This window comes from Lichtheimia ornata, assembly GCF_029851405.1.
Source record: "Lichtheimia ornata isolate CBS 291.66 chromosome Unknown scaffold00046, whole genome shotgun sequence".
NCBI lineage: Eukaryota > Fungi > Mucoromycota > Mucoromycetes > Mucorales > Lichtheimiaceae > Lichtheimia > Lichtheimia ornata.
Window position 1 is genome coordinate 87,823 of NW_026695366.1, and position 24,201 is coordinate 112,023.

General features: G+C 43.3%; 11 protein-coding genes across 11 annotated transcripts; 6 read left to right on the plus strand and 5 right to left on the minus strand.

Moving 5' to 3' along the window:
- Window positions 1-19: 19 nt before the first annotated feature.
- O0I10_008577 (uncharacterized protein) lies at window positions 20-2,535 on the minus strand (the record flags this gene model as incomplete). Its single annotated transcript, XM_058488580.1, has 11 exons — window positions 20-430; window positions 490-701; window positions 760-1,116; window positions 1,178-1,283; window positions 1,335-1,477; window positions 1,539-1,641; window positions 1,700-1,871; window positions 1,933-2,063; window positions 2,129-2,243; window positions 2,331-2,439; window positions 2,496-2,535. 11 exons carry the CDS (start codon window positions 2,533-2,535, stop codon window positions 20-22), a joined length of 1,899 nt encoding a protein of 632 aa, XP_058340605.1.
- Window positions 2,536-3,587: 1,052 nt separating this feature from the next.
- Window positions 3,588-4,031, plus strand: O0I10_008578 (ribosomal protein L11; the record flags this gene model as incomplete). Its single annotated transcript, XM_058488581.1, has 1 exon — window positions 3,588-4,031. One exon carries the CDS (start codon window positions 3,588-3,590, stop codon window positions 4,029-4,031), a length of 444 nt encoding a protein of 147 aa, XP_058340606.1.
- A 488-nt stretch (window positions 4,032-4,519) lies between these two features.
- On the plus strand, window positions 4,520-6,073 carry O0I10_008579 (DNA repair protein (mre11); the record flags this gene model as incomplete). Its single annotated transcript, XM_058488582.1, has 1 exon — window positions 4,520-6,073. The coding sequence occupies one exon, from the start codon at window positions 4,520-4,522 to the stop codon at window positions 6,071-6,073; it is 1,554 nt and encodes a 517-aa protein (XP_058340607.1).
- Window positions 6,074-6,114: 41 nt separating this feature from the next.
- On the minus strand, window positions 6,115-7,897 carry O0I10_008580 (uncharacterized protein; the record flags this gene model as incomplete). The annotated part of the gene is made up of 7 exons (XM_058488583.1): window positions 6,115-6,248; window positions 6,303-6,612; window positions 6,675-7,104; window positions 7,158-7,341; window positions 7,412-7,584; window positions 7,643-7,810; window positions 7,869-7,897. The coding sequence occupies 7 exons, from the start codon at window positions 7,895-7,897 to the stop codon at window positions 6,115-6,117; spliced, it is 1,428 nt and encodes a 475-aa protein (XP_058340608.1).
- A 940-nt stretch (window positions 7,898-8,837) lies between these two features.
- On the plus strand, window positions 8,838-9,491 carry O0I10_008581 (orotate phosphoribosyltransferase; the record flags this gene model as incomplete). Its single annotated transcript, XM_058488584.1, has 1 exon — window positions 8,838-9,491. One exon carries the CDS (start codon window positions 8,838-8,840, stop codon window positions 9,489-9,491), a length of 654 nt encoding a protein of 217 aa, XP_058340609.1.
- Window positions 9,492-9,795: 304 nt separating this feature from the next.
- Window positions 9,796-13,161, plus strand: O0I10_008582 (uncharacterized protein; the record flags this gene model as incomplete). Its single annotated transcript, XM_058488585.1, has 20 exons — window positions 9,796-9,970; window positions 10,029-10,147; window positions 10,203-10,309; window positions 10,362-10,434; window positions 10,490-10,557; window positions 10,609-10,707; window positions 10,765-11,072; window positions 11,132-11,247; window positions 11,310-11,546; window positions 11,602-11,654; window positions 11,706-11,716; window positions 11,772-11,879; window positions 11,933-12,015; window positions 12,074-12,178; window positions 12,239-12,352; window positions 12,409-12,520; window positions 12,575-12,801; window positions 12,860-12,958; window positions 13,023-13,063; window positions 13,113-13,161. The coding sequence occupies 20 exons, from the start codon at window positions 9,796-9,798 to the stop codon at window positions 13,159-13,161; spliced, it is 2,304 nt and encodes a 767-aa protein (XP_058340610.1).
- Window positions 13,162-13,340: 179 nt separating this feature from the next.
- Window positions 13,341-16,071, minus strand: O0I10_008583 (uncharacterized protein; the record flags this gene model as incomplete). Its single annotated transcript, XM_058488586.1, has 12 exons — window positions 13,341-13,385; window positions 13,460-13,524; window positions 13,581-13,664; window positions 13,737-13,887; window positions 13,944-14,231; window positions 14,297-14,492; window positions 14,553-14,739; window positions 14,815-14,917; window positions 14,990-15,298; window positions 15,362-15,427; window positions 15,495-15,855; window positions 15,917-16,071. The coding sequence occupies 12 exons, from the start codon at window positions 16,069-16,071 to the stop codon at window positions 13,341-13,343; spliced, it is 2,010 nt and encodes a 669-aa protein (XP_058340611.1).
- A 1,401-nt stretch (window positions 16,072-17,472) lies between these two features.
- Window positions 17,473-19,210, plus strand: O0I10_008584 (uncharacterized protein; the record flags this gene model as incomplete). The annotated part of the gene is made up of 2 exons (XM_058488587.1): window positions 17,473-19,032; window positions 19,103-19,210. 2 exons carry the CDS (start codon window positions 17,473-17,475, stop codon window positions 19,208-19,210), a joined length of 1,668 nt encoding a protein of 555 aa, XP_058340612.1.
- A 258-nt stretch (window positions 19,211-19,468) lies between these two features.
- Window positions 19,469-20,440, plus strand: O0I10_008585 (uncharacterized protein; the record flags this gene model as incomplete). The annotated part of the gene is made up of 5 exons (XM_058488588.1): window positions 19,469-19,475; window positions 19,542-19,662; window positions 19,726-19,839; window positions 19,934-20,090; window positions 20,156-20,440. 5 exons carry the CDS (start codon window positions 19,469-19,471, stop codon window positions 20,438-20,440), a joined length of 684 nt encoding a protein of 227 aa, XP_058340613.1.
- Window positions 20,441-20,595: 155 nt separating this feature from the next.
- O0I10_008586 (uncharacterized protein) lies at window positions 20,596-21,384 on the minus strand (the record flags this gene model as incomplete). The annotated part of the gene is made up of 4 exons (XM_058488589.1): window positions 20,596-20,682; window positions 20,738-21,065; window positions 21,139-21,231; window positions 21,308-21,384. 4 exons carry the CDS (start codon window positions 21,382-21,384, stop codon window positions 20,596-20,598), a joined length of 585 nt encoding a protein of 194 aa, XP_058340614.1.
- A 240-nt stretch (window positions 21,385-21,624) lies between these two features.
- O0I10_008587 (uncharacterized protein) lies at window positions 21,625-23,852 on the minus strand (the record flags this gene model as incomplete). Its single annotated transcript, XM_058488590.1, has 11 exons — window positions 21,625-21,774; window positions 21,836-21,982; window positions 22,042-22,126; window positions 22,196-22,442; window positions 22,507-22,683; window positions 22,757-23,050; window positions 23,113-23,185; window positions 23,245-23,411; window positions 23,471-23,535; window positions 23,594-23,632; window positions 23,695-23,852. The coding sequence occupies 11 exons, from the start codon at window positions 23,850-23,852 to the stop codon at window positions 21,625-21,627; spliced, it is 1,602 nt and encodes a 533-aa protein (XP_058340615.1).
- Between the last annotated feature and the right edge of the window lie 349 nt (window positions 23,853-24,201).

The window sequence follows — 24,201 nt, forward strand, 5'->3', positions numbered from 1 at the left end:
AAAGGAATGTGCAAATGATTTATTCGTCGTCACTACTATCTGAATCACTATCATCATCAGCTGGCTTCGCAGCCTTATTTTGAGCGTTTCCACCAGCCAATGCACCAGCAAGTCCTTGTTCACGCATTAACTTCATTTGACCTGCAATCGAATCCTCCTCAGGATCTGATATACTATCATCGACTTCTTCTTCTGGTGGTAAATCAGCTTTGTCATGGATTCTCAACTTGATATCGTGCATAATATCGGTGCCAACGTATGTATCAGATTTGACATAAATCGAAAAGGTGTATGTTCCTGGTTTGGGTGGTCCTGGGAATGAGATTTGAACAGTCTGCTCTTCTGTGACATCCGTGACCTTCTTGGGAGCATATAATATACGATTCACTTTTGGATCACCAAGGAAAATCCACCAGTATGGTTTTTTCTCCTATAAAAATTCACGTCAATAAATGCAAAAGGACACTGTTTGATTTGGTAATGGCTTACCCCTGGGTAGTAAGGTGCATGAGCAAAAGGTAATGTGCCGTTCTTGTCGTTTGATTTGGCCTTTCCTCCCTCATCCAACAGCTCTTCTTGATCGTCATTCTCATCCTCGTCGTCAGCTTCATCCTCATTTTCTTTGATAGTAGCATTGCCGTTTCTCAATTTCAACACAAGCGTGACAATTGCACCAGGAGTAACGATCTTGTCTCCCACCACTAGTCAACGATATTAGTCAAAGATCATGTATAATCATAAAAGCATATAAATGAATACCTTTAAGTACGGCTTTAGAAACAGTCAATTGTGGGATACGGTTGGCAACCTCAACGACGTCAAGCGATTGTTCATTCGAGAGACCCTCAAGGAAGTTCTTGCGTTCTGATTCGCTGAGAGACAATACTTGCTTGGCAGAGTGGATGTGCTTCTTTTTAGAGCGATAATAACGACGCAATAAAGAGGTGGTGACATGAGGAAGCTGCTTTACGGACGATTCGCCAGGGTAAATGGCTTGCAAAAGCTCCTGTTGCATTTCCATGATACACGACGTAACGCTCAACCATTGCTTGACGATAGCAATTTGAAGCAATCCTTGAAGGAGATGAATGGATCGTTCCACAATGTATTGTTGTTCTATATATACGGATTTGGTATGAATAAACTGTGCATCATTCATATGTAACGTCATACTTGCCTCGTAACAAGGTTTTGGCATGAGAAGGGCAAGCTTTGTTGATATCGATACGGAGGAAATAAGCATACAAAAGACTTCGTGCCTTGTGACGATCCTTGGGCGATACCTATACAACATGATGAGCCATCGTACCATAACCAACAACGATATCACGTACTGCACGCTCAAATCGCTCGCCAAATCGGTGCTCCAATTCGTCAACGATAACATTGTCAATAGCTTTGAGAGCCTCTTGTTCATTAGCTTGCACGGATAAATTTTCTTTGAACTCATGTGCACCAGCCAAGATATTCAATAAAGCTATTATAAAAAAGACACGTCAATACCAGCATTCGTAAGCCCCATCCAACAGCCATTCTACCTTTGAAATCCGTATCCTCTTTTAATTCCTTGACAAAAACACGCATAGAAGCATTCAAGATCTTGTCCTTGGTGTGTCTCCGGGAGTTATACCACCAACGAGCCTATGTATATAGAAACTCAGTAATCCATTGACAGGGTAGTATAGAAAAAGGTACGTACAGTGTAAAAGGGTAAACCAAATCCGAAGATGCATGCGTAAAAGGCCAAGACCCAGCTGCTGCTTCCTGATTCAACCAATTTCTTTGGTAGTGCTACGCCCACAGAATACGTCTGCTTGCCATCAGGATGGCCGTATTGCTCGTAATTCTTGCGGACATCTTCATCAGTCAATCTAAGTATGGTACGTCCATCAATACCTCGAGCTCAGTAACCATGATCACAACACAACTTACACTTGATACGCCTTGCTGATTTGAATAAATTGCTCCTCAGACTCCTTCTCGGTACCAGGCTGTGCTTTATCAGGATGATAGATCAATGACAGCTTCTTGTACACCTTTTTGATCTCAGGCAACGTGGCACCCTGATGATTGAGTGGATAATAAGCATCCATGTGTCCTAAACGTGTCCATTCATCTGATGAATTACCTCGCTGATACCAAGAATCTCATAAGGATCCCAATGCTGTTTTGGAGCTTCAGCAAAAGAAACTTGATATGCCAGGAATGCGACTGCCAACCAGCCTGCCACGAGGAATACAAACCTAAGCAAATTAGAGACTTAATACATTGTATGCGCGCGAGGAGAGAGCCTGTGCAACTTTTGGCATCCCTGTCAATGGGTAACATACTTTGGCCGGATCAACTGGTTCATCAGGCGGTTGCATGAAGTCTTGTTGACTTGTTGTCGTTCCAATGTGCATGTCTGACAGTGGCAAAGGTTCTTGTCGCTACTTGATCCTATCGATGTCGGTGGTTGGCAAGGCTGCAGGATTATACAACATGAGGCAACTTACTCGTTGACGACACGGCCGAATAGATTAGGTACGAAGTCATTGGCACCAAGCATATCAGTAAGACTGATATGAGGAAATAATAAAAGTTGAACCCTTCCTCATCGTAAGAGTATTCTGCCATTGTGCTGACAAGCGTGTATGTGTGTGCTGGAAGAGAGGTGGGGGCGGATGAAAGAGATATGAGGAATGAGTTGGCAATTGCAGTTTTCGGTCATTGAACGACCATATTCCACCAATGATATGCTGGCACCTAGCACCTTTGCAGATTACAACAATGTGGCAATAGTATTCTATTCTTTCTCTTCTAGTCATCTTTTTGGTTGGCGTCATTCGACTCCACATATCGTATTTGAGCCGCAATCTCCCACTTGTGTAAAAAGCCATAGGCCGTCCAAGTACTATCATGGCAACTCTATATGAACGTTGGCATGGGTACCACCACGTTGTTCAGCAGTCTTTCAGCGGGGCAACAACGACACAAGGGGTATCCATAATGAGAAAGAGCGAGATGAAAGTGCTAGCCTGCTATGTAACCTTCTAAACTACATGTCATATTCAGGGGCAAATACCAGGTACAACGCCTTGCGAGATCCTTACTTGTACTAGACATTGATCTTTGACAGGGTCAAGTTGAGTTTCGAGTGATGTTTGTGATAATGGTCCTACCAGCATTGTCATTATCAGAAGGTACATCATGCTATATGCTTCTTATCATTGTGACCAAATAAAGAGCTACTGCTTTTATTGATCGACAGCTTTCATTAATGGAAGCCGATGGGTATCAAATACAAGGAAAACGTGGCCTTTGTACGTGTTGTTGTTGAAGGGCAATACAAAGTGAATCCAATATCTTTATTGCTGGAGTGAGCTGTTTTGGTGAACTTTCTAATGAATAACAATGATAATTACTATCAATCCAACGCATCGGCTACAAGGAACCCATCGTGATGTAAATGTTGTAGATGTATGGCCCGTATCGAATGTGCGGTCACATGACATGACAATTGTCGGACTACTAGACGGCCGACGCTTTTGTAATGCCCCTCGTTCGAGTGGCTTGATATTGTTTTAACACTTTACCTTTTCGTATCCATGTCAAAAAAGCAACAAGCGGCCGAAGCGATCGTGCGTATTCTCGTTGCCGCCGGCAAAGCCTCTCCTTCACCACCCGTCGGTCCAGCACTTGGTGCACGTGGTGTCAAATCGATGGACTTTTGCAAGCAATTCAACGACAAAACGAAACACATTGCGGTTGAGACACCCATTCCCACTGTCATTACTATCAAACCCGATCGTACCTTTACCTTTATCACCAAGACACCACCTACCACCTTTCTCTTGAAGCGTGCTGCAGGCATCAGCAAAGGTGCTTCCAAGCCTGGAACGGAAATTGTTGGCAAAGTCAGTCTGAAGCATGTTTATGAGATCGCCAAAATCAAGCAAACCGATGCCAGTCTCCAGCATTTGTCTCTCGAAAGTATCTGTGGAAGCATCATTGGTGTGGCAAGAAGTGTGGGAATACAAGTGGTTGCGTAGATTGTATCCTTGACAACATTACAATTCCCCCCTCTATCCCTTCCCCCCTTTACTCAATGGGATGGTTTATAGTTTGTATATTCAATCCCGCAACACACCACCCCGGCAGCTTACAACTGCACCCAAAAAAGAGTCTCATTCTCATCATGCCCCCATTTACCTTCACAATCAAACACCATTTCATTGAACTTGTCCATATAAAGAACCTTTCTAATAATACTCATTGTCTATATTACAACATGATGCGACCATTTTTTGAGGGGGCGGGGAGGCGGCCAGCATAGGACATAGGCAATCATTGTGTTCACGTCTCAGGCTTTGTACTTTGGGTAATAACAGATCCACCATGACCGCCTATGCAGCTTTTGGGTTTTGGAAGGATGCCATGGGCTGATTGTTGCTGGTGCGTCAAGTGCTCAAGAACAAGTCCCGATTTGTATATGAATTCCTTTGGATGCCTGCATGATAATCATACCTCCTTATTCCACATGTCCGATACGCTCAAAATCCTTATTGCAACAGACAACCATGTGGGCTATCTCGAGAACGATCAGATTCGAGGACGCGATTCGTTTGACGCATTTGAGGAAGTGCTCGTTCTTGCCAAAGAATACCATGCCGACTTTATACTTTTGGGTGGCGATCTATTTCACGACAATCGACCCTCACTGTATTGTATGAATGAAGTGATAACGTTGATTCGAGAGCACTGTTACGGCAGCAAGCCTTGCGAATTCTACATTGTCAGCGATCAGAGTGTCAACTTTCAAAGCCGCAGCGGGCACGGTGCCAACGTGTATGATCCCAATGTGAATATCAGTATTCCTATCTTCTCCATTCACGGCAATCACGATGATCCATCAGGCTTGGGAAATATTTGTGTCTTGGATGTATTGGCAAATGGTGGTCATATCAACTATTTCGGACGCGCATACGACTTTCGTGATATCCAAGTGAATCCCATCTTATTTGAAAAAGGAGCAACAAAGTTACTTTTGTATGGACTCGGCAATATTCGTGATGAACGATTGCATCATGCATGGGGTGACGGCAATGTAAAGTTCCCAAGACCTGATCCAGAGATGGAGCCCGAATGGTACAGAAATGCTTTCAATCTCCTTGTATTACATCAAAATCGCGTTCAGCATGGTCCAACATCCTATATTCCAGAAGACTTCATCCCGGATTTTTTCAATCTTGTCGTTTGGGGACATGAACACGATTGTCGAATCGATCCTGAAGCATGCAATGGTGTTGATATTATACAGCCTGGCTCTTCGGTGGCTACTAGTTTGGCTGCAGGTGAAGCTATTCCAAAGCACGTTGGCCTTTTGGAGGTGACAGGCTCAGATTACACATTACAAAAGATACCTCTTAATACAGTTCGGCCCTTTGAATGGACATCAGTCTCCCTTGCTGAGGTGCCTGATCTTACACCAGATCCCAAAGCATGTGAACAATATTTGACATCAGTGATTGAAGATCTTATCAAGAAAGCAGAGACCAAATGGAAAGAACGACAACAGCCCGAGGAACAACAACAACGAGATACACCATTGCCATTGATTCGCGTACGTGTCTACTATACTCCCGAGTTTGAAGCATTCAACGTCGTTGTCTTTGGAAAAAAGTTCATCAATCGTGTTGCAAATCCGAAAGATATCCTGAAATTCAGTCGTGTGACAAAAGGAAGACAACAACGTAACGTCCGTGATACAACAGGGACCTCACCAGCGCCTGTACCTGAAAGATTGGATACGCTCAAGATTGAAAATCTCGTCGGTGAAATCCTCGGACGCAACCTTGCCGTACTACCTGAGAACGAACTTCAAGATGTGGTGCAAAAGCTTATTGAAAAGGACGACAAGAATGCGTTATCATCCTATGTTGATCAATCGCTTAATCGTATGAAGAGAAGGATGATTGATTTGGAAGATAGAAGCCATGTTACAGATTTATCCGATGACTACGTAAAGCGTCGTGCCTTAGCTCTTAAGGAAGAAAGACATAGTGCATATGCTCAAGAAACACATGAAGAATAAAAGTTGCTACAATGTATTCCAAAATCAAAAGTCTATCTATCCTAGATAATACCCTGTCGTCGTAAATCTTCATATGTTTTCCTGTTAAAGACATTGCCTTCATCATCTTCGTATTCTTCCATTGTATCAGCGACGAATTCTTCTGCTGCTCCTTCCTTCTTGAGTTTCTCAAATACTAAGAAAAAATAAGTCAGTATACCAAACTTGACTCTATATCCCAAATACTTACAAGCAAATGCATCCTCAATTCTTGTGATCTCATGGAAATGTCGGGTATTTGGAATGCCGAGACATCGCATACCATGAGCATGACGCCATTCCTGAAAGTGCTTGTCGAATGCTTTGCGACCCATGTATACATAATTTCCACAGATCTCGCAAGGATACTCCACTCCCAAGCCATGTAGTTTGTACAGCCAATAGGGAATCGGTTTTCCATCCCATCCCAGGGGAAGCTTCAAAGGATTGTAAATCTTGTCATCATCTTCTTCGTCGCTCTCCTGCTCATCGAGTTCAATTTCTTCTTGATCTTGCTCCAACTAAAAAAAATATCATATCATCAATGTCATGCCATTGACCATAGCCTCCATTCATTTCTTACCGTTCGCTCCCTATCAGTCAGAGCTTGTTTTCTTTCCACATTGGCTTTGGTCTCATTCAATGCCTCTTGTAAAGCCTCGGCATATTTCCTGATCAGTAACTCTTTCCATGCTGTTTCCTTCCGCTTGTCTTGCTTGTCGCCGTTTTGTTGTGTGCCGTTTGCTGCCAACTTCTTTTCATTGCTGATATGCTTCCTTCCTTTCAAATGATTGTCGTACACTGTCTGTTTGCTGAATTGCTTTTGGCAAGCATTACAATACAATTCTGGGGTATTGGATTCGTTGGCGATTTCTTCCCATCCAGGTAGCTTTCCTGCACTCCACTTCTCTTCCAATTCCTGCTGTGCCTTTCTTTCAAGTTCATCAAGATCAAACAAGGGATTCGCACGCCGAAAGAAAGAACAAAGGTAGTCGCAAGTGTCTTGTAAATATCTATCACACGATGAGTATGACATTCCTGATCCATCCTATCTATATTTCCTTACTGCCTGTATTCGGGACTGGATCGTAACGTCTTTGGATAGGATTGCTCGAAATCATCGAATTTGCTCAGGTACTGAAGATAGCCCATCTTTTTGACACCCTTCAGGTTGATATATTGCCCATGCAATGCGTTCATGTCGAGATACCTTCCAAAAGCCTCTTCGCCAGAGAATAACTTTTCCAACTCTATATCCATCATTCATGTTTAGAGTCACTCGTCCATCCTCTCCACCCACCCACCCTATGTAGTACCCACCATCGTCTTGATTTTCGTCATCAGCTTGCTGTGCATGTATGAATTCCATCTCTGGGGGCTCCACTGGCTCATTGGGATACTTGCGATGGTGATCCTTGATGACTCGTAGACGTTCGTAAAACTCGCTGAACTCTGACGATCCTGACAACGCTTCGATTTCGGATTGACGTAGACTATGTATATTGGTATTAAACCTTTGCACTTCTACCCAAGATCGTCCTCAATAGTTACCCGTCATTGTCTTCATATAATGCATATAGTGATTCACTCTTATCCGCCATTCGTGTCAGCAACTTGTTTACAACATGCTCGTTTCGAAGACGTTCACGATGTGTCCTTGGCTCGTGCATATACTGGTCGACGATAGCCTGTTCTAGTCGTTCGATTTCTTCATGGGAGCTAGTGCTATAGCGTGAGTAAAGGAGGGCATAGCAAAAAAAAGAGAATAGCTACTCACCCTCTTTGACGTTCAAGCAAGTTGTTCATAGTAAAGATGTTCTGAATGGATAATGGATCTCTCAGCCTGAATTTCATGTTAATCGGACAGTCACAAGGCCCTCCTCTCAGGGTCGGTCACCTAGAACCATCTACCCACTTGCAGCCTCATGTCAATTCTTGGATAGCAATAAAACTAGAATGGCGTTGGAATATGTAACGATAGGATGGAATCTTAAAAAAATGGGGATCCTTACGTTGTAAGGATAGGTTGGCTATGTGCTGACTCGGGTGCAGCTTCAATGTAGCTGCGTAACATTTGTGAACGGCCATTTTGAGATATCATCATTATGTTTTGTCGTTCCAAGTTGTCTGCAAGGTTACCTAGCGTTGTCTCCAAGCGACTAATACAAGCATTGCAATATCCAAAATGGTTCTCAACCCAAATCGTGGGAAGTCACATGACAATGTGAAGCTATCTTTACATACGTTTCCCTCAAGAGCAACTGGTACAATAATGGTTTTCCATCATGCATAAATCGGGCAACCTGACACAATCCAGTTGAGCTTGCTTGGGAATATCCATCATTATCAGACAATGACATTCACCTGCAATCACAGTATCTTTACCCATGTGCCACCAAAGAAACTTGCTATATTTCATACTTTTATGATAATAAAGTAGTAGAGTGGTATGCGTTGCGTGTATATTTGTGCATTCGAGTATACTGATGTAACAGCAATGATACAATTACATGATATCAACAATGAAAAGGGATCTAGCATTACGCCATACAGGTTTGAATGATATAGAAAAAGTCATCTTAGTAGCACCCATCATGTCTTTTCTTGATAAAGGGACTCCCAATCTTGATTGATTGAAAGAGCATGCGGCGGTGATACCTTAGTATGCGTGTGTGACATAAAAGTCAGCCATCGGTATCCAAGGAAACAGGCAGCAAGCCACGTACTTTTTCTTCGACACACAAACATGAAAGACTACCAACGAGAGTTTATTGAATTCGCCCTTGCTAATGACGTTCTCAAGTTCGGCACCTACACGCTCAAGTCTGGACGTGTTTCTCCCTACTTTTTCAATGCTGGTCTCTTCAACAGTGGTAAGACTTTGGGTGCCATTGGTCGGTTCTATGCTGCTGCCTTGATCGATGCTGGTTTTCCCTATGATGTTCTCTTTGGTCCTGCCTACAAGGGTATCCCATTGGTGTGCGCTACTGCACTCTCGTTATCATCCGAGCATCAACAAGAAGCACCTTTTGCTTTCAACCGTAAAGAAAAGAAGGATCACGGTGAAGGTGGCAACATTGTCGGTACCCCTTTGAAGGGCAAGGTCGTTGTCGTGGATGATGTGATTACTGCTGGAACTGCTATCAACGAATCGATCCAAATCATTAAGCAAAGCAATGCCGAATTGAAGGGTGTTTTGGTTGCAGTCGATCGTGCCGAAGTTGCTCCTGATGGTTCCGGCAAATCAGCTATTCAAGCCATTGAAGAGGCTAACAACATCCAAATCCGTGCTATCATCACTGTGGATCACATTATGGAATATATGGAAGAAAAGGGCACTTATACGGAACATTTGAAGATGATGCGTGAATACAAGGCCCAATATGGTATTAAGAAATAAACAGCATGTGCTTTTGTATTATATATGATTGCTCGATGATGGGATGGGACATTTGGATGAGAGGCTTTAATCAATGGGGGGCGCAATGTTATCAATCACTTTTACATGACAAGGGTGATCGTTGTATGTAATGTAATATATGAAGTTGGCTACTGGATGAAGTTATCGACTCTGCAATAAAACACGATGCGGCTGCATTGGATCCACTGGCGCTGTTAAAATCATCACTGACCACAGAATTCAAGCGGATACGCGCCCAAGTCACCCCCGTTCTTTTACCTCTTCACCTTGTTCCTCTTCACTCATGTCCTCTCACGAATACCAAGATGAGCCAATTTTCAAACGACCACGCCTCGAAAATGCCGATTCAAGTACTGGCAGCGAAAACCGACCATTCAGTGCATTCTTCAACTCGGTTCGAAGATCCAAAAAGCATCCCGTTCTTTCCGACAAAAAGCTGATCGTCTACAACCTGAGAGGTGTGTCATAATGGACGTTCACTAGGATAGACGACTAAAAAAGAGATACCCATTCTAGTCGAACGACCCCCATTACCACAAGGATATGAGGATAATGCCTGGAAACGACTTGAAGAAGCTATCCATGCTATTCACCAAAATCAACAGCCCAAAGAGAGTCTCGAAGTGCTATACCAAGTAAGTTACAAATACAAGATCATCGAATACTCCAAGTTGACTTGCGTACGTCTAGCTCTGCGAGAACCTCTGTCAATACAACTTGGGAATTAAGCTCTGCGACCAATTGTGTAACGAATGCAGCATTTACATCCAGCAGGAATTCGCAAACCTAGAGCAAAGGCAAGTGATTGTGCAAGCATTGAATACTTACTGGCAACTCACTCTCTTTTAGTGTCAATACAATGGATGGAAGATCTTTTCTAACGGCAATGGATACATGGTGGAAGACCTATTGTAATCAGCTAGTAAGTTATTGATCCATGCGTAGTGTATAACGTATACTCATGCTGTTTTCCATAGTCTCAGATCCGAGGAATCTTCTTGTACCTTGATCGTTCAGTTGTTTCATCACTACATGGATCGCTATGGTAAGTGAGACTTGGTTTTGAGTTAAATCATTATTAACACATATAGCATAGGAGTCTTGGCATGAAGCTATTTGGACGAGAATACCAACAACATCAACACATCCGTGACAAAGTAGTGGAGAATGCTCTTGTGCTTGTCCAATGTGAACGGTAGGTACACGAGACAATGTATTGGTCAGTATCCCCACTCATGATCCTTAAAAAAAGTGACGATATCAATGCCGATTCATCCTTGCTGCAATCCTTGCTCCACATGTTGATCGATCTCCAGGTTTATCATACTGACTTTGAGCCACGTTTATTAGCAGAGACAAGGAAATACTACAGTGATGAAGGAGACCGCCTTGTCCAAGAAATGGATATGTCTATTTATCTTCAGCACGCTGCCCATCGATTACACCAGGAATCCGTACTCCATATTAAGAAGTATTTCGACAAGTCAACCAAGGTACCCCTCAACTCGATCGTCGAACAAGAGCTTTTGACTAAGCGTGCGGAAGTTATTCTGGATAAGAGTAAGTTGGAGAGAGAGAGAGAGATAAAGATACATTTCAATTGACATGTACGTATTCAGGCTTTGCATTCTTTATGGACAACGACTGTGAGGATGATCTCTCCATGCTTTACCGCCTATTACGCAAAGTGAATGCTCTGGATTTGTGCGTCAAGCATTTCCGTGAATATGTAAAGGTAAATAGCGTGCGTGATACTAGGAACTATATGTATGTTAAAGCGAAAGCAATCATTTATAGAAGGAAGGCATATCCATACTCCAAAAGAAACGAGGTGTTGCGGACCGTGAAGTGATTTCAATGATCCTCAGCTTCAAGAAAAAGACCGATATCATCATGGGTCACAGCTTTGAAGGCGACGAGCGATTTGCAGAGGCACGGCGAGATGGATTTGACTATTTTATCAATTTCAAAGAGAATCGCACAACGAGATTATTGGCAGCCTATACCGATTACCTATTGAGAAACTATGATCGGGTAAGGATATCTATATAAGGATCGTCAAAGAGAGTAATGCTAAAGATATTTGTAGATGGATGAACATCAAATGGAAAAGGGTCTGGAGCAAGGAATCGGTTTATTCAGGTGAGATGGTGCCTTAATTACGCATACATGTTACTTATGTTTCTTTTTTAGATATTTGCGAGGTAAACGACTCGAGGTATTGATTCGTGGAGAATGCTTACCAAAGAATGTAAAAAGGCAAGGACGTTTTCCAGTCAATCTATCGTCGGGATCTTTCAAAACGATTGCTGTTGGATATGAAGAGCAGGAATGCCGAGAAAAACATGTTGACAAAGCTAAGAAAAGGTAAAAGTATTCTTTTGCGAAAAGTGGTCACCTTATCTAACCATTATACATAGAATGTGGATTGGCTTACACCAGTCAGCTCGAAGGCATGTTACGGGACATCAAGCATTCGCATGACCTCATGAACGAGTTCAAGGTACTCAACGCATATAGGTATGATTTAGCACTTTTACTGAACAAGTTCATGCCAATAGTCACTGCCAGAAGGCCGAGCTATCCCATTCAATTTCAAAGCAAACATACTCACATATGGATTCTGGCCATCTTATACACCTGTGGAAATCAACCTGCCACCTGAAGTAAGTTATGATACGTTGACGCTATATCCAAAGAGTGATCGCTAACAAAATGCATGCTAGTTTGCGGATGTGGAGCGTCGATATCAAGAGTTTTACAATACAAAGTTCTCGGGTCGAAAGCTTACATGGCAGAATTCATTGGGTGTGTGTGATGTCACGGCGAATTACCCCAAAGTAAGTCAAGGAAAAAGGAAAAGCAGTAGATAGATACTGATTGATCCATTACATAGGGGACGAAGGAATTGACATTGACCCTGCTACAAACGGTGGTAGTATTACTATTTAACGACCCATCGATGGAATCACTTAGCTTTCGAAATATCTTTGAAGCAACGAATCTTGGTAAGAGGTAGAAGGTGGTACTAATAGAGTATGCGATTCATGTGTTATCTGTAGATGAGCTTGAATTGCGACGCACACTCAAATCTTTGGCATGTGGTGATCAAAAGTTGCTAAGGAAATCGCCCGATACTGAAGATGTGGATGATACCGACACCTTTACCTATAACGAAGACTATACAGCATCTACCCAGCGCATACGAATGAATACTGAAAAGCTCAAAGAAGTGATTGACAGCAATGCCAACGTCCCTCGGGCTGTGCTCATGAATCGTGAAAACCAGGCAAGCCATCATTTACCGTTTCGGGTGATTCGCTGTTCTAATCCTCTTTTAAATACAGGTGGATGCTGTCATAGTGAGAATCATGAAATCCAAGCGGCAATTAAGTCATGGTGCGCTATTGAGTGACGTGGTGCGACAAATCCAATTTCCCATTACGGTAGGTGTAGGAAGAGAGAGTTGGAGATACGCCGGGTTACTAAGCGTGGAGCACACATTTACAGGCCAAAGACTTTAAAAAGCGTATCGAGTATCTCATTGAAAAGTAAGTGATGCATATGTGTGTTTTGTTATTAGCTAATAGGATCGCGTAGACAATACCTGGCACGGGGTGACAACGACATTTATGAATACCTCGAGTAAAGTGGACAATTACAATAGCTCACTCTCCCTGTAACATTGATACAAAATGATTATATAAATTGCATTCAATCGTATTTACGTATAGTATACATATATGGATTCAGATGAGTGCTCATCAAGAGCTTGGATATTACAGTAACAGCATATAATAATCAGCGAGATGGTGGTTGATATCTAGTCTAATTCTTGTTTTCACCTTCGACAGGCTCCTGAAGGCCAAGCGCCTATAATTGGATGAAAGAAACCAGTGTATCAGTGATTGAATGGATGTGTGTATGTATATGCCAAATAACTTTACCTCAGTTAAACCGAAAAAGACCTGCCAATTTTCAATTGTCTTTTTGAAGAGCTCAGAGCCAGGGCCTAAAAGAAAACAAGAATGAGATCGCTGACTCTTCGGCGATGTGATGTAGGCTTACCATTTGAGTAAATAAATACATCAGACATTGAATGAACGCCTTGGGACTCGGAAACAGGAAGATTACCATGCCATTCGAGACCAGCTATATATGCAGCAAACAACAACCCGAGTTAATACTGAAAACAAGTCCTGGTATAATGCGTGATGTTCATACCTCCATAATTGCCAGCTTGATCTTCCTTGTTTGCTACATAGATACCATCCTCTTTGACAGCAGGAACACGAGTGCCAGTAGCAGGGAATGCAAATGCTTCATAATGATCAGGTCCATCATTCACACCGGCAGCCAAGGTGATTTTAGGGTGCTAAAAAATATAAGCGTGTGAATGCCATGTTGCAACATGCCATTGCGCCTACTTACCCAGTTGTCAGGGAAACCATCACCATCCTCATCATAGTATCCAGGCCAACCAGAAGCTGCATAGAGACCAATAGAATCACGCATCTCTCTTTCAGAAGAAGTCTTGCGTTGAATATACTCTTGGTCAACCGAGCCCCAGACATCAAATGGATGGGCATGGTCAGCGGTGAACAAGATAAGGGTGTCCTCGTATTCTCCATTCTTTTTAAGCCATTCCACAGTCTTGGCGATAGTGACATCCATTTCCAAGAGCTCGCCGTAAGCACGCGTGAAATCCAGAGGATGAAGCTATTTGTGAGGGTGTGAGTTTCGACATGTATAAACAAAAGAAAAAGGAGAGAATTAAGACTAACCTGCTTGTCAACCGATGCAGCTTCAGACATCAAAAAGAAACCATCATCACCACCACGCTTTTTCAACACCTCAAGAGCCTTCAGCGTCATATCAGTCAAGCCAGGTTGATCGGAACCGAGAGCATCCTTGCCGCTTAAATCAGGGGCAGCACCATTGCCAACGGTGTTGTTGACGAGGATATTGCGCTCCATCCAGCTATACGTACAGGGCAAATTAAGAAAATACCATCCTATCGGCTATAAAAGGACCACTTACGTATCAAGATTTCCAGTGCGGAATACACCAAGCAACTTTTCATCGTCCTTGTATTTCTTGAGCTCGTTTTTGTTCAAGACAAGTTTGTAGCCATGATCTTGGAGATAATCGTAATAGTCTGTCTCATTCAATGCTTCTTCACCCTTGAAGTATTCGGCACCACCAGCAAGCCACACATCAGGAGCCACTGTTAACGTCCGTTATTAAGGGATGGATATCACATGCAGGAGGAAGGAGGGAAATTAATGTGTGTGTATCTTACCAGGATCAGTCCAATTTGCAACACCGTTAGCGAGTTGATCTACAATATGGCCTGATTCGCTTCTTCTGCGAGTGTGCACGTAAAATGCAGCTGGTGTTGCATCCTAAAACGAAGCATACATAAAAGTTAATATACACCTTGTTGTAGCTGCGGCTGCTGCATATGATTTCTTTACCTGGCCATAAGCGGTAGAGACAACACCTACAGCCTTGCCTGGTTGACGACGGCGGATCAATTCGGTGATGAGCTCAACCTTGGGATCGTCAAATGGATCGGATGACGAGTCTGCGTAAACACCAAGAGCATTGACGCTAGCCTTGTGTCCAGTAGCATAAGCAGAAGCCGAGTTGGCAGAGTCGGTGACCAAACCATCCACTGAATTGGTGAGCACATGACCAAGGTTGTCAAAGTCTTCAAAGGATAACAGGTTGTGGTACTTTCCAGATGTGTGCATACGACCAAGAGCACGAGCAGCCGTAATCATCTATTTAAAATACATTCAATCATCTACCCCACCCATTCAATAATAAACGTGCTTTGTACTTACACCAACGTTGCATCCATCAGCAATGAAAAGGATGGCGTTTTTAGCCTTCTTCTTTGATGCCTTGGGCTGTGATGGTAAAAAACAATAAGTGGTTAATGCTGCCACACCATTACACATATACTCTGCCATGTACCTGAACAACATTATAGCGCACGGTGTAATAATCCTTGGGACCATACTGCACAGCTACGTCATATGTACCCGGCTCATCAAATTTGATTTTACGCCAAATACGCGAGGTAACAGCAACATCAACACCAGCCTCCTCCTTCAGAGTGGCCTCGATAGTGTTGGCCCATGTAAAGTTCCAGTTCTCCAAAGCGGGTGTTTGCTCAAAGCCAAAAAAGTCGTCGGCATTTTGCCATTTGCCCTTGCCATCTTTGCGTACCAAAGTCTTGAAGGATGTGTATGGCTCAGGCACCGTGCTGTTGTCCTTATCATAAGCATGCAATTCCACACGCAAATCAAAGTAGGCACCAGGTAAGAAAGTTGAGCTAATAATATCGAAGATCAGCTTGATGGGATGATACAACAACTCATATCGCCACTACTTACACATCGGGAGGAAAAATACAAGCATGTTCATCAGGGCATGCACCAAGACGAGGGTATTGTCCCTCTGGATCGGGAATGAGCTTGTAAGAAGGCCGAGCTGCATTGACAACAGTAGCAAAAGCGGCAAGGGTGGCAATGGCTGACGAGATCTTCATGATGGATGATGATGGCTAAAAACGACGACGCACGTCCGACACGAGCATTAGATGGAAGATTTCTTTTATATATGCCACCACATACACCTACGAAATAAAATGCGTACACAGGTATACATCTTGTAGAACACTGGGAATCTGCCCGATCAAACCAAGAGCCAGGCATGCCGCACATGGTCGCATGGCAGTCATGTTACACCGAATCTGAACCAAAGTTGTGTCACATGGATTGGCCATCCAGAAATCAGTCTCATCGCCATGTGCACATCAAATACATTCGATCTAAGCTTCTTGTGCTTGCATTGGCCCATTGCCACTAACGTTGTAATACACACACTTTTTCCATCATGCGAAGCAAAAAGTCGGTCTTGGAGTTTATCGCTTTTTTTTGGCCAATCAATGATAGCCATTTATGATACACAGCTATCACCTGCAGTCAACTGGGGAAACGTTATGCCAGCTGCACCATTCGTAGTGGGATAATAGGAGCATAGTATAGTGCACAAAATAGGCATAATGGCATAACATGGAGATGCCATACACACGATGGTAGGAGGAACAAGGGATAGGGTGGTACAATATGCAACAGCTCAAATGTATCCCTTGTTGTTTATTATGTATGTGAGCTCCAGATGTTGTCTTTGTTTCCTATGGACAACTTGGATATTAATTGTGAAAGGGGGGATTACGTTCATTGATCTATAGCTGCTCAAGGGATACAACAAGTTGTGGAGGTGTTGTCTGAAAAACTCATTACTCCATCATATCATCATCATCGTGTCAAATCGAGGCACAACACTGTTCCCATGACTGTCAACTGCTACCTTCAAGATTATATTATCTTACACTGTGCATGTAGTATCTAACCAAAGTCGTCATGTTATTGGCCATACTCGGCGATAGCTTGACTTTTAAGTAAAGTGGCGTGAGTGCGCTCAATCTCAGTGTGACAAAAACAAATCCATTAAAATGTTCTTTTTTCTGTCGTTCTTGTTGTCTGTCACACTTTGCATGAGGTAGGGGGCAAAGTGTCAAACAAAAGTGTACAAGCACAAGGGTGGGAGAGCGGCACCTATGTAATAATAACTATTTTTGACGATCGGCCTCCTCCTCCTACTGCAGCAGCAGCACTGCTGGTGATGCCGTCCCCCCTTAATGTATTTCCACGTACATCTGCAAAGGTACATCACATGCACACGTGCATTGACTTAGGCCCTGTATCCTCTCATTTGGTCAGTTTGGCTATTGTGTTGTGCATCCTTTTTTTAATCAATGATGATCGTTTTAATATCTTCCAAAGCCGTCGAACCCAACAAGGAGATAGATGAGTATAGTAGACAACAACATATATAAGAATGAGGTTCATGGAAAGTTTGAGTATGAGCAAAAATCCATACCTTAATGCATCCTATTCATTTGCTATTACTATCCATTTTAATCTTGAGCTGTCTCACGCACGCCAAGCTGCGTGAAATCGAGCTTACAGTATCAAGGCAGGAGATCAATCCCGATTGTTATTCACAAGGCTATCAACGACTTTTGGTGAATGGGGAGCACCCTGGACCAGTAATCCGTGTCAACAAGGATGATGAATTACATGTCAAAGTACACAACGAGGGTCATAGGCCCACCTCCATTCATTTCCATGGTATCTTTCAGCTGGGAACAACTGAAGCGGATGGCATGCCCAACGTGACCCAAAATGATATCCCTCCTGGTGGTACTTTTGAACATCGTTTTCGGGTCTCCGAACAAACAGGCACCTATTTTTACCACGCTCATAATGATCTTCAAGATGAGTCTGTTCACGGTGCTTTCATTGTTTACGAATCGGATGAAGCTTGGCCTGGCAAAGAACACAAGCTATGTGAATACGGTCAAGAATACGACGACGAGCACATTTTGCTATTGGGCGAGCACTGGCATCAGCATGACAATGAGCGACTTGATTATGTATTGGGTCCACAATACGCTGGCATGATTGCTGCTGATAGCTATCTATTGAATGGCCGTACGGTGTTTGAGCAAAAAGGAGGAGATGATGATGAGGATGAGGATGATTGTCAAGGGTATACCGTTCTTCCTGTGGAACATGGCAAAACATATCGAGTGCGAGTCATTGGTGGGCTGACATTTTCATCTTTGGGTGTGGCAATTGCACGACACACAATGACGGTCATTGAAGTGGATGGGACACCCATCAAGCCATATCAAGTACCATATCTTGAAGTTGCTCCTGGTCAACGATTCTCTATTCTCGTCACTGCTGATCAAGACCCTTCACAAAACTATTGGATCGATACCAAGCCCTATCAACTGGAGCAATCGGATTATAGCAATGGTCGTGCTATCCTGCAGTATAATAAGGAGAAGCACGAGATGCCTCAAGAACTTCCACAATTCCCACCAGGCCCCAACGAATGGTACTTCCCTGCTATGGAACCTGCCGGCGAATCACCTAATGGCTTTGATGGTGCACCTGATCGTACTATCATTCTTACACCTACAGAGGAACGTATGCCGGATAATTCATCAAGATGGTACATCAATGGACACGAACCACCCATGTGGGATACGGCATTATTATATCAACTCAAGGAAAACAAGAATCTGGCCATGAATCACACATCCATCGAGCTCAGCAAGCAAGGCAATGGTGATGGGTTTGATGAGGCGACGCAATCTTTTCCATTCTTTCATGGCGAGGTGGTTGACTTTGTGGTGCATACCACAGTCATGCTCAACGATGGTTTATGTGCTGGTCATCCATGGCACTCCCACGGTCAAGTACACTATGCCATTGCTAATGGTCCTGGCGAGTATATCCATGAGCGTGATAAGGATCTACGTACATACTCCACCCCAATTGGCAAAGATACAACGTTTGTGTATCCTGTTGACCCAGGTTCGGATGTTCAACCAGGGACACCTTGTGGATGGACAAAGATGCGCTTCTTTATGGTAAGCTATTGTATGGTGCAATCGATGGATTGGATGACATGCTAATTTTCTGTGGTTTCGATGGTGATAGACAAATCCTGGATTATGGTCATTCCACTGCCATATCAATGGTCATATGATCCAAGGCATGATGACGGTGCTACAAGTGGCGCCCGACCAGATACCATTTTTGAATTAGAATTTATCTCACATGTGTATGTGTGTGTAGCCCAATCATTTGATTTAGTGTGTATGAATGAATTGCGAAATACAAGTTTAGTGTTGCATTAATCCATATTTCGGATAAGCGGCCACGTCTCCCCAACTCTCCTAATGTGTATCGGATTACTGGGATTATGGCAGGATTTGTCAGCAGCAAGAGCGACTATATAATATGGGTTTCTCTCTCTCTCTCCGACGTGTTATTCAATATCCATCTCTTCTCTTTCTTACATAAATGACAGGTGAGTAATACTATTAGTCATCATACATTTCAACATGGTCATTCATATACACGCGTTGCTATGTAGATAAAATCGTTCTATATACTGCCTTGATTTGCCCTTATGCACAACGCGCTGCTATTGCTTTACGTGAAGCTGGCGTCGAGTATGAATCAGTCGAAATTGATCTCACCAACAAGCCCTCATGGTAAACACCCAATGTCAACAATGGCCGCATGCGCGTGTCATGCTGATAGATAGCATATAAAAGGTACAAGGATGTCAACCCTGAGTTGAAGGTGCCAGCACTGTCTATCAAGGGAAAGAGCATTGCCGAATCGCTTGTGCTCGTGGAGCTGGCCAACGACCTTCATCCTGAAAAAGGGTAAGTCTCAATCATCATGCTACAAGGCACAGCAATCTTGCTTGATCCAAGTATGTGGCGTTTGTTGGCTGATGACATATGACACTTTGTGTAGCTTACTGCCCGAAGATCCTGTCAAACGCGCTGAAGTCCGCTTCGTCATTGAGTACTTTTCCTCAAAGATCACGCCGCTCTTTTATTTCGTACTTCGCAATATGAATGAAGAAGGCAAGAAGGAGTATGTTGAAAAGATCACCATTGCCTACAAGCGTGTAAGTGTTTGCATGAGGAAGGCTGTACACAGATGCATGTATTCACGTATATCGGTTTATAATAGTTGAATGAGCTTTTGCTTGAACAAGCAACTTCAGGTCCTTACTTTTTGGGAGATCAATACTCGCTCGCTGATATTGCCATTGCTCCTTTCCTAACCCGTGTCCTCGCTATCCAAAAGGCCTACTTGAAAGACGTCAAATTTGACGTTATTGATCAATCCCCTCGTCTACAGCAATTCTTTGAAGGTCTCTTGACCCGTTCCTCTCATGCCGATACCTACTGTGGTGACAACTATTTGATCGATGGTTTTGTGAATCGATGGGGTGTTTATGATCCTCGCGTGTAATTGTTTTTTCCCTCCTCCTTCTCCTCCTTCTCCCTCTTTATATATTCATCCTCCCATTAAATCAATCCAAATGAACTCGACATATCTTATTCAACATGATGAAATTGATCTTTATACAATTGAGTGATTTTATATAAAAACAAAATGGAAGGTGCTTAGATCTTTTGCATGGCAGCAACATCAACGGATTGGACATAGTCCTCCAAGGCCTCGATAGCTTCGGTCAAGTCATCCATGGAAACCTAATACACGAGTGAGTCACCTGTATGATCCTATGCCAACACATTTCCAATTTACCTTGTCATCCTCAACAACGCAGTTGATTTGAAGCTTCTTGATACCGAAACCAACAGGGACGTGTTGGAAACCACCCCAGAGAAGACCCTCCATGGCGATATCACGGACAGCCTTGGTCATGGCATCAATATCAGTCTCATCATCCCAGGGCTTGACTTCCAAGGTAACGGTGGTCTTAGCAATAGGCTTGGGCTTGGCAGCCTTCTTGGCGTTGTATTCAGCAAGACGTTGAGCCTTGATACGTTCAGCTTCCTCATCAACCTCTTCATCATCAGAGCCGAAGAGATCAATGTCATCATCGTCCTCAGCAGCGGGAGCAGCACCAGACCTAAGTGTTATCATCATCCCGTAAGTAAGATATCCACGTCCATGTGACATGAGCCTATCCTATCTACACTTACTTGTTGACATCAGCGTACCACTTGCTGGCATTGGCGAATTCGGCAGCAGGAGCAGAACCGAGAGCCTTGGCAACGGCGGCATCAGCTTCAGCCCTGTCAAACAGCAACGTTGCCATGTGAGCGATATGCAAATCTCAAGCTTGTAACGATGACAATAAACAACACCTACGATTGGATGTACTTGTTCTCGGCGAGGTAGCCGTCAAGGATAGCAAGAGCCAAAGGAAGTTCAAGAGTGACAGACATGATATAAAAAAAAGTGAAAGAGAGAGAGCGTGTTTTTTCAGACCTGAGAGTGTAATGAAAATTATGGCTTGTGCTATCAGTCACAATCGTTGAGAGAGAGAGAGCAAGCTGCGACGACGAAACAGTTACACTAGGCTACATAATACCCGCCACGCTAGTAGAAGCTCATAGTCATAATGATACGATCCTTTGTAATATGAACAATAACATTGTCCCATTCTATTTTATTTTCATCATGCTTTAATTTTGGAAAAGTTTGACTAGTTCCTTCTTTGTTACTTTGCCCATGGCATTCTTGGGGAGTTCTGATACAACAGATAGCAATTGTGGAACCTTGTACACAGCCAGACGCGACTTTAGAGCTTGTCTCATGGTCGGTAAATCCAACGTCTAACAAGTAGAATGTGAGATATGGATTTATAATATTAGCGTTACTTTGTTTTTGACTTACGCGTCCTTCATCAAGCACCACCACGGCAGCTACACGTTGGCCCCACTCTGGATCTTGTACGCCAATAACAGCAACATCGTGGACACCAAGGTCACATGACAAGAGCTCACGCTCAATTTCCAGTGCTGATACCTTTTCACCTCCCGTCTATTCATGCGCTGTTAACAAGGAGGAGAATCATAAACGAATGCAGCGTTATTACATACCTTGAGAATATCCACACTTGCTCTACCAAGGATGCGATAATATCCCTCACTATCCACACGCATACCATAATCACCCGTTTGGAACCTTTTATCATCACAAGGGTGCAAGAGTCAACCATCTACTATGCAATGTGATGATGTGATGTACGCTTACCATCCGTCTTCAGTAAATTCCTTTTTGGTTGCATCAGGGCGTTGCCAATATTCAAGAAAGACATTGGGACCTTTGACTTGCACCATACCAGATACATCACGTTGATCCGTAATATCCTTGCTAAAGACACCAGAGCCTTCCTCTTCCTCGGCCATCAAGCGCACTTGTACATTACTGAGAGGGAAACCAACAGTGCCTTCAATGCGTTGGGATACAGGATAAGGTTGACTCAACGCCATACCGAGTTCTATAGTAGTACCTTATTTGAGCACCTTATCCACCTTAATAAAAGATTGATCATCCAAACGTACCTGTCATTCCGTATCGTTCCAGCAACACTTGTCCATTGGATATACGGCACCAAGCATCACGCAAAGGTGTGGGTAATGATGCTGATCCAGATACCATGAAACGGAATTGCTTGCATGCATTCGAATAAGCTGTGCGTTCTGTTTCACCATACGACTCATATTGCTTGATCAACTTGGCTGTAAGATGTGTGTATGTGTATATTAGTAACCTATATAAAAAAAGGCCCACGCTCAACACACAATGACATACCATACACAGTAGGCACCGACATGAACGTAGTAAAAGGTTGCTTGGAACGAGATGCATTGTCAGGGCTGCTAGCCAACCATCGATCCCACACTTGTTTTGCGTCAAACTTAGGATACATTTCCACGGTAGCACCCACGTACAAAGCGCAGGTCAATGCGTTGATGATGCCATGGACATGATGTAACGGCAAAATGTGGTGAATGCGGTCATTGCGAGTCCACAACCAGGCCTCCACCAGGGCAGAAGCTTGAGCGTCAATGTTGCGATGGGTTGTCACGACACCCTTGGGTTTACCTTATAGAGCGCATGAATATGGATATCCGACACACACGCATACGCGTAGTACTATACTTTACCTGTTGTACCACTTGTATATAAAATCATGGCCTTTCTATTCATATCCATCTCAAATGTATCTGGAATGACACCCTTTGCCAGTAAATGAGTATCACCATCATCCCATACTGCTCTTCCTTTTCCTTTTTTACCTGGAGAGCCCACTTGGAAAGGTCCTCTTCAGTGATCATTTGAGTTGGCAACTTGCTCTCGTGGACCAAGGATTGGATTCGATCAGCATACAATGGATGACCAATGATGAGAGATGCTTGGGAGTCTTCAAGTGTATATAATTGCTCGGGAAGGGGATGTGTGTTGCCTATCCATACATCAATGTAAATGTATGCATGAAATAAACAAGTATGTATAAAAACTTACATAATGGAACGGCGATGCCACCTGCAGCCCACACAGCCCACTGCGCTACAACATACGAAAATCCACTACACGCATACACGCGTCAATACACTTGTTCCCCCCTGACAATGTCCTTCCTTATACCTTGGACAGAGAATAGCAACACGTTGTTCCTTGAGATCACTATAGTACCATCAAATGAGTCGATACGTATGCCCGCTTCCTGCCAAGGAACCACGTTTTACCTTTCCGACCCGAGGATCTTTTGTTGCAAGGTGTCAACAGCAGATACCAGCTCTGAATACGAGTAGTCCTTGCCAGTAATCATATCAGCAATAGCAGCGCCAAGGCCTTCCTTTGCGTAAGAAATGGCGTTTTGAAAAAGTGGGATATTGGGAAGCATAATAAAAGTGCAAGGGGGAAAAAGAAGAGAGTAAGGGAAAGTTTAAGCCGAACGAGCTTGCCTTTTATATGCGGACTTTGAGATTCCCGATTGATTGGGCGCAAGTATCTCTTGTTGATATGCTTTTAGATTCATGCATTCAACTTGTACCTTGCACACATCCTTGACACCGGAAAGAGGGGTTGGCAGAAGCCAGGTTTTCGGAAATCATGGAAAACTTTGCATGATTGGATAGCATAGCGTTGTGGGTCGGATATAAAGATCATGTTACTACCATCATGTCATCACCGACCGCATAGGCCACAGCGTAAGAACGTGTGTGTGTGTGTATGACATTTTCATTTTCATC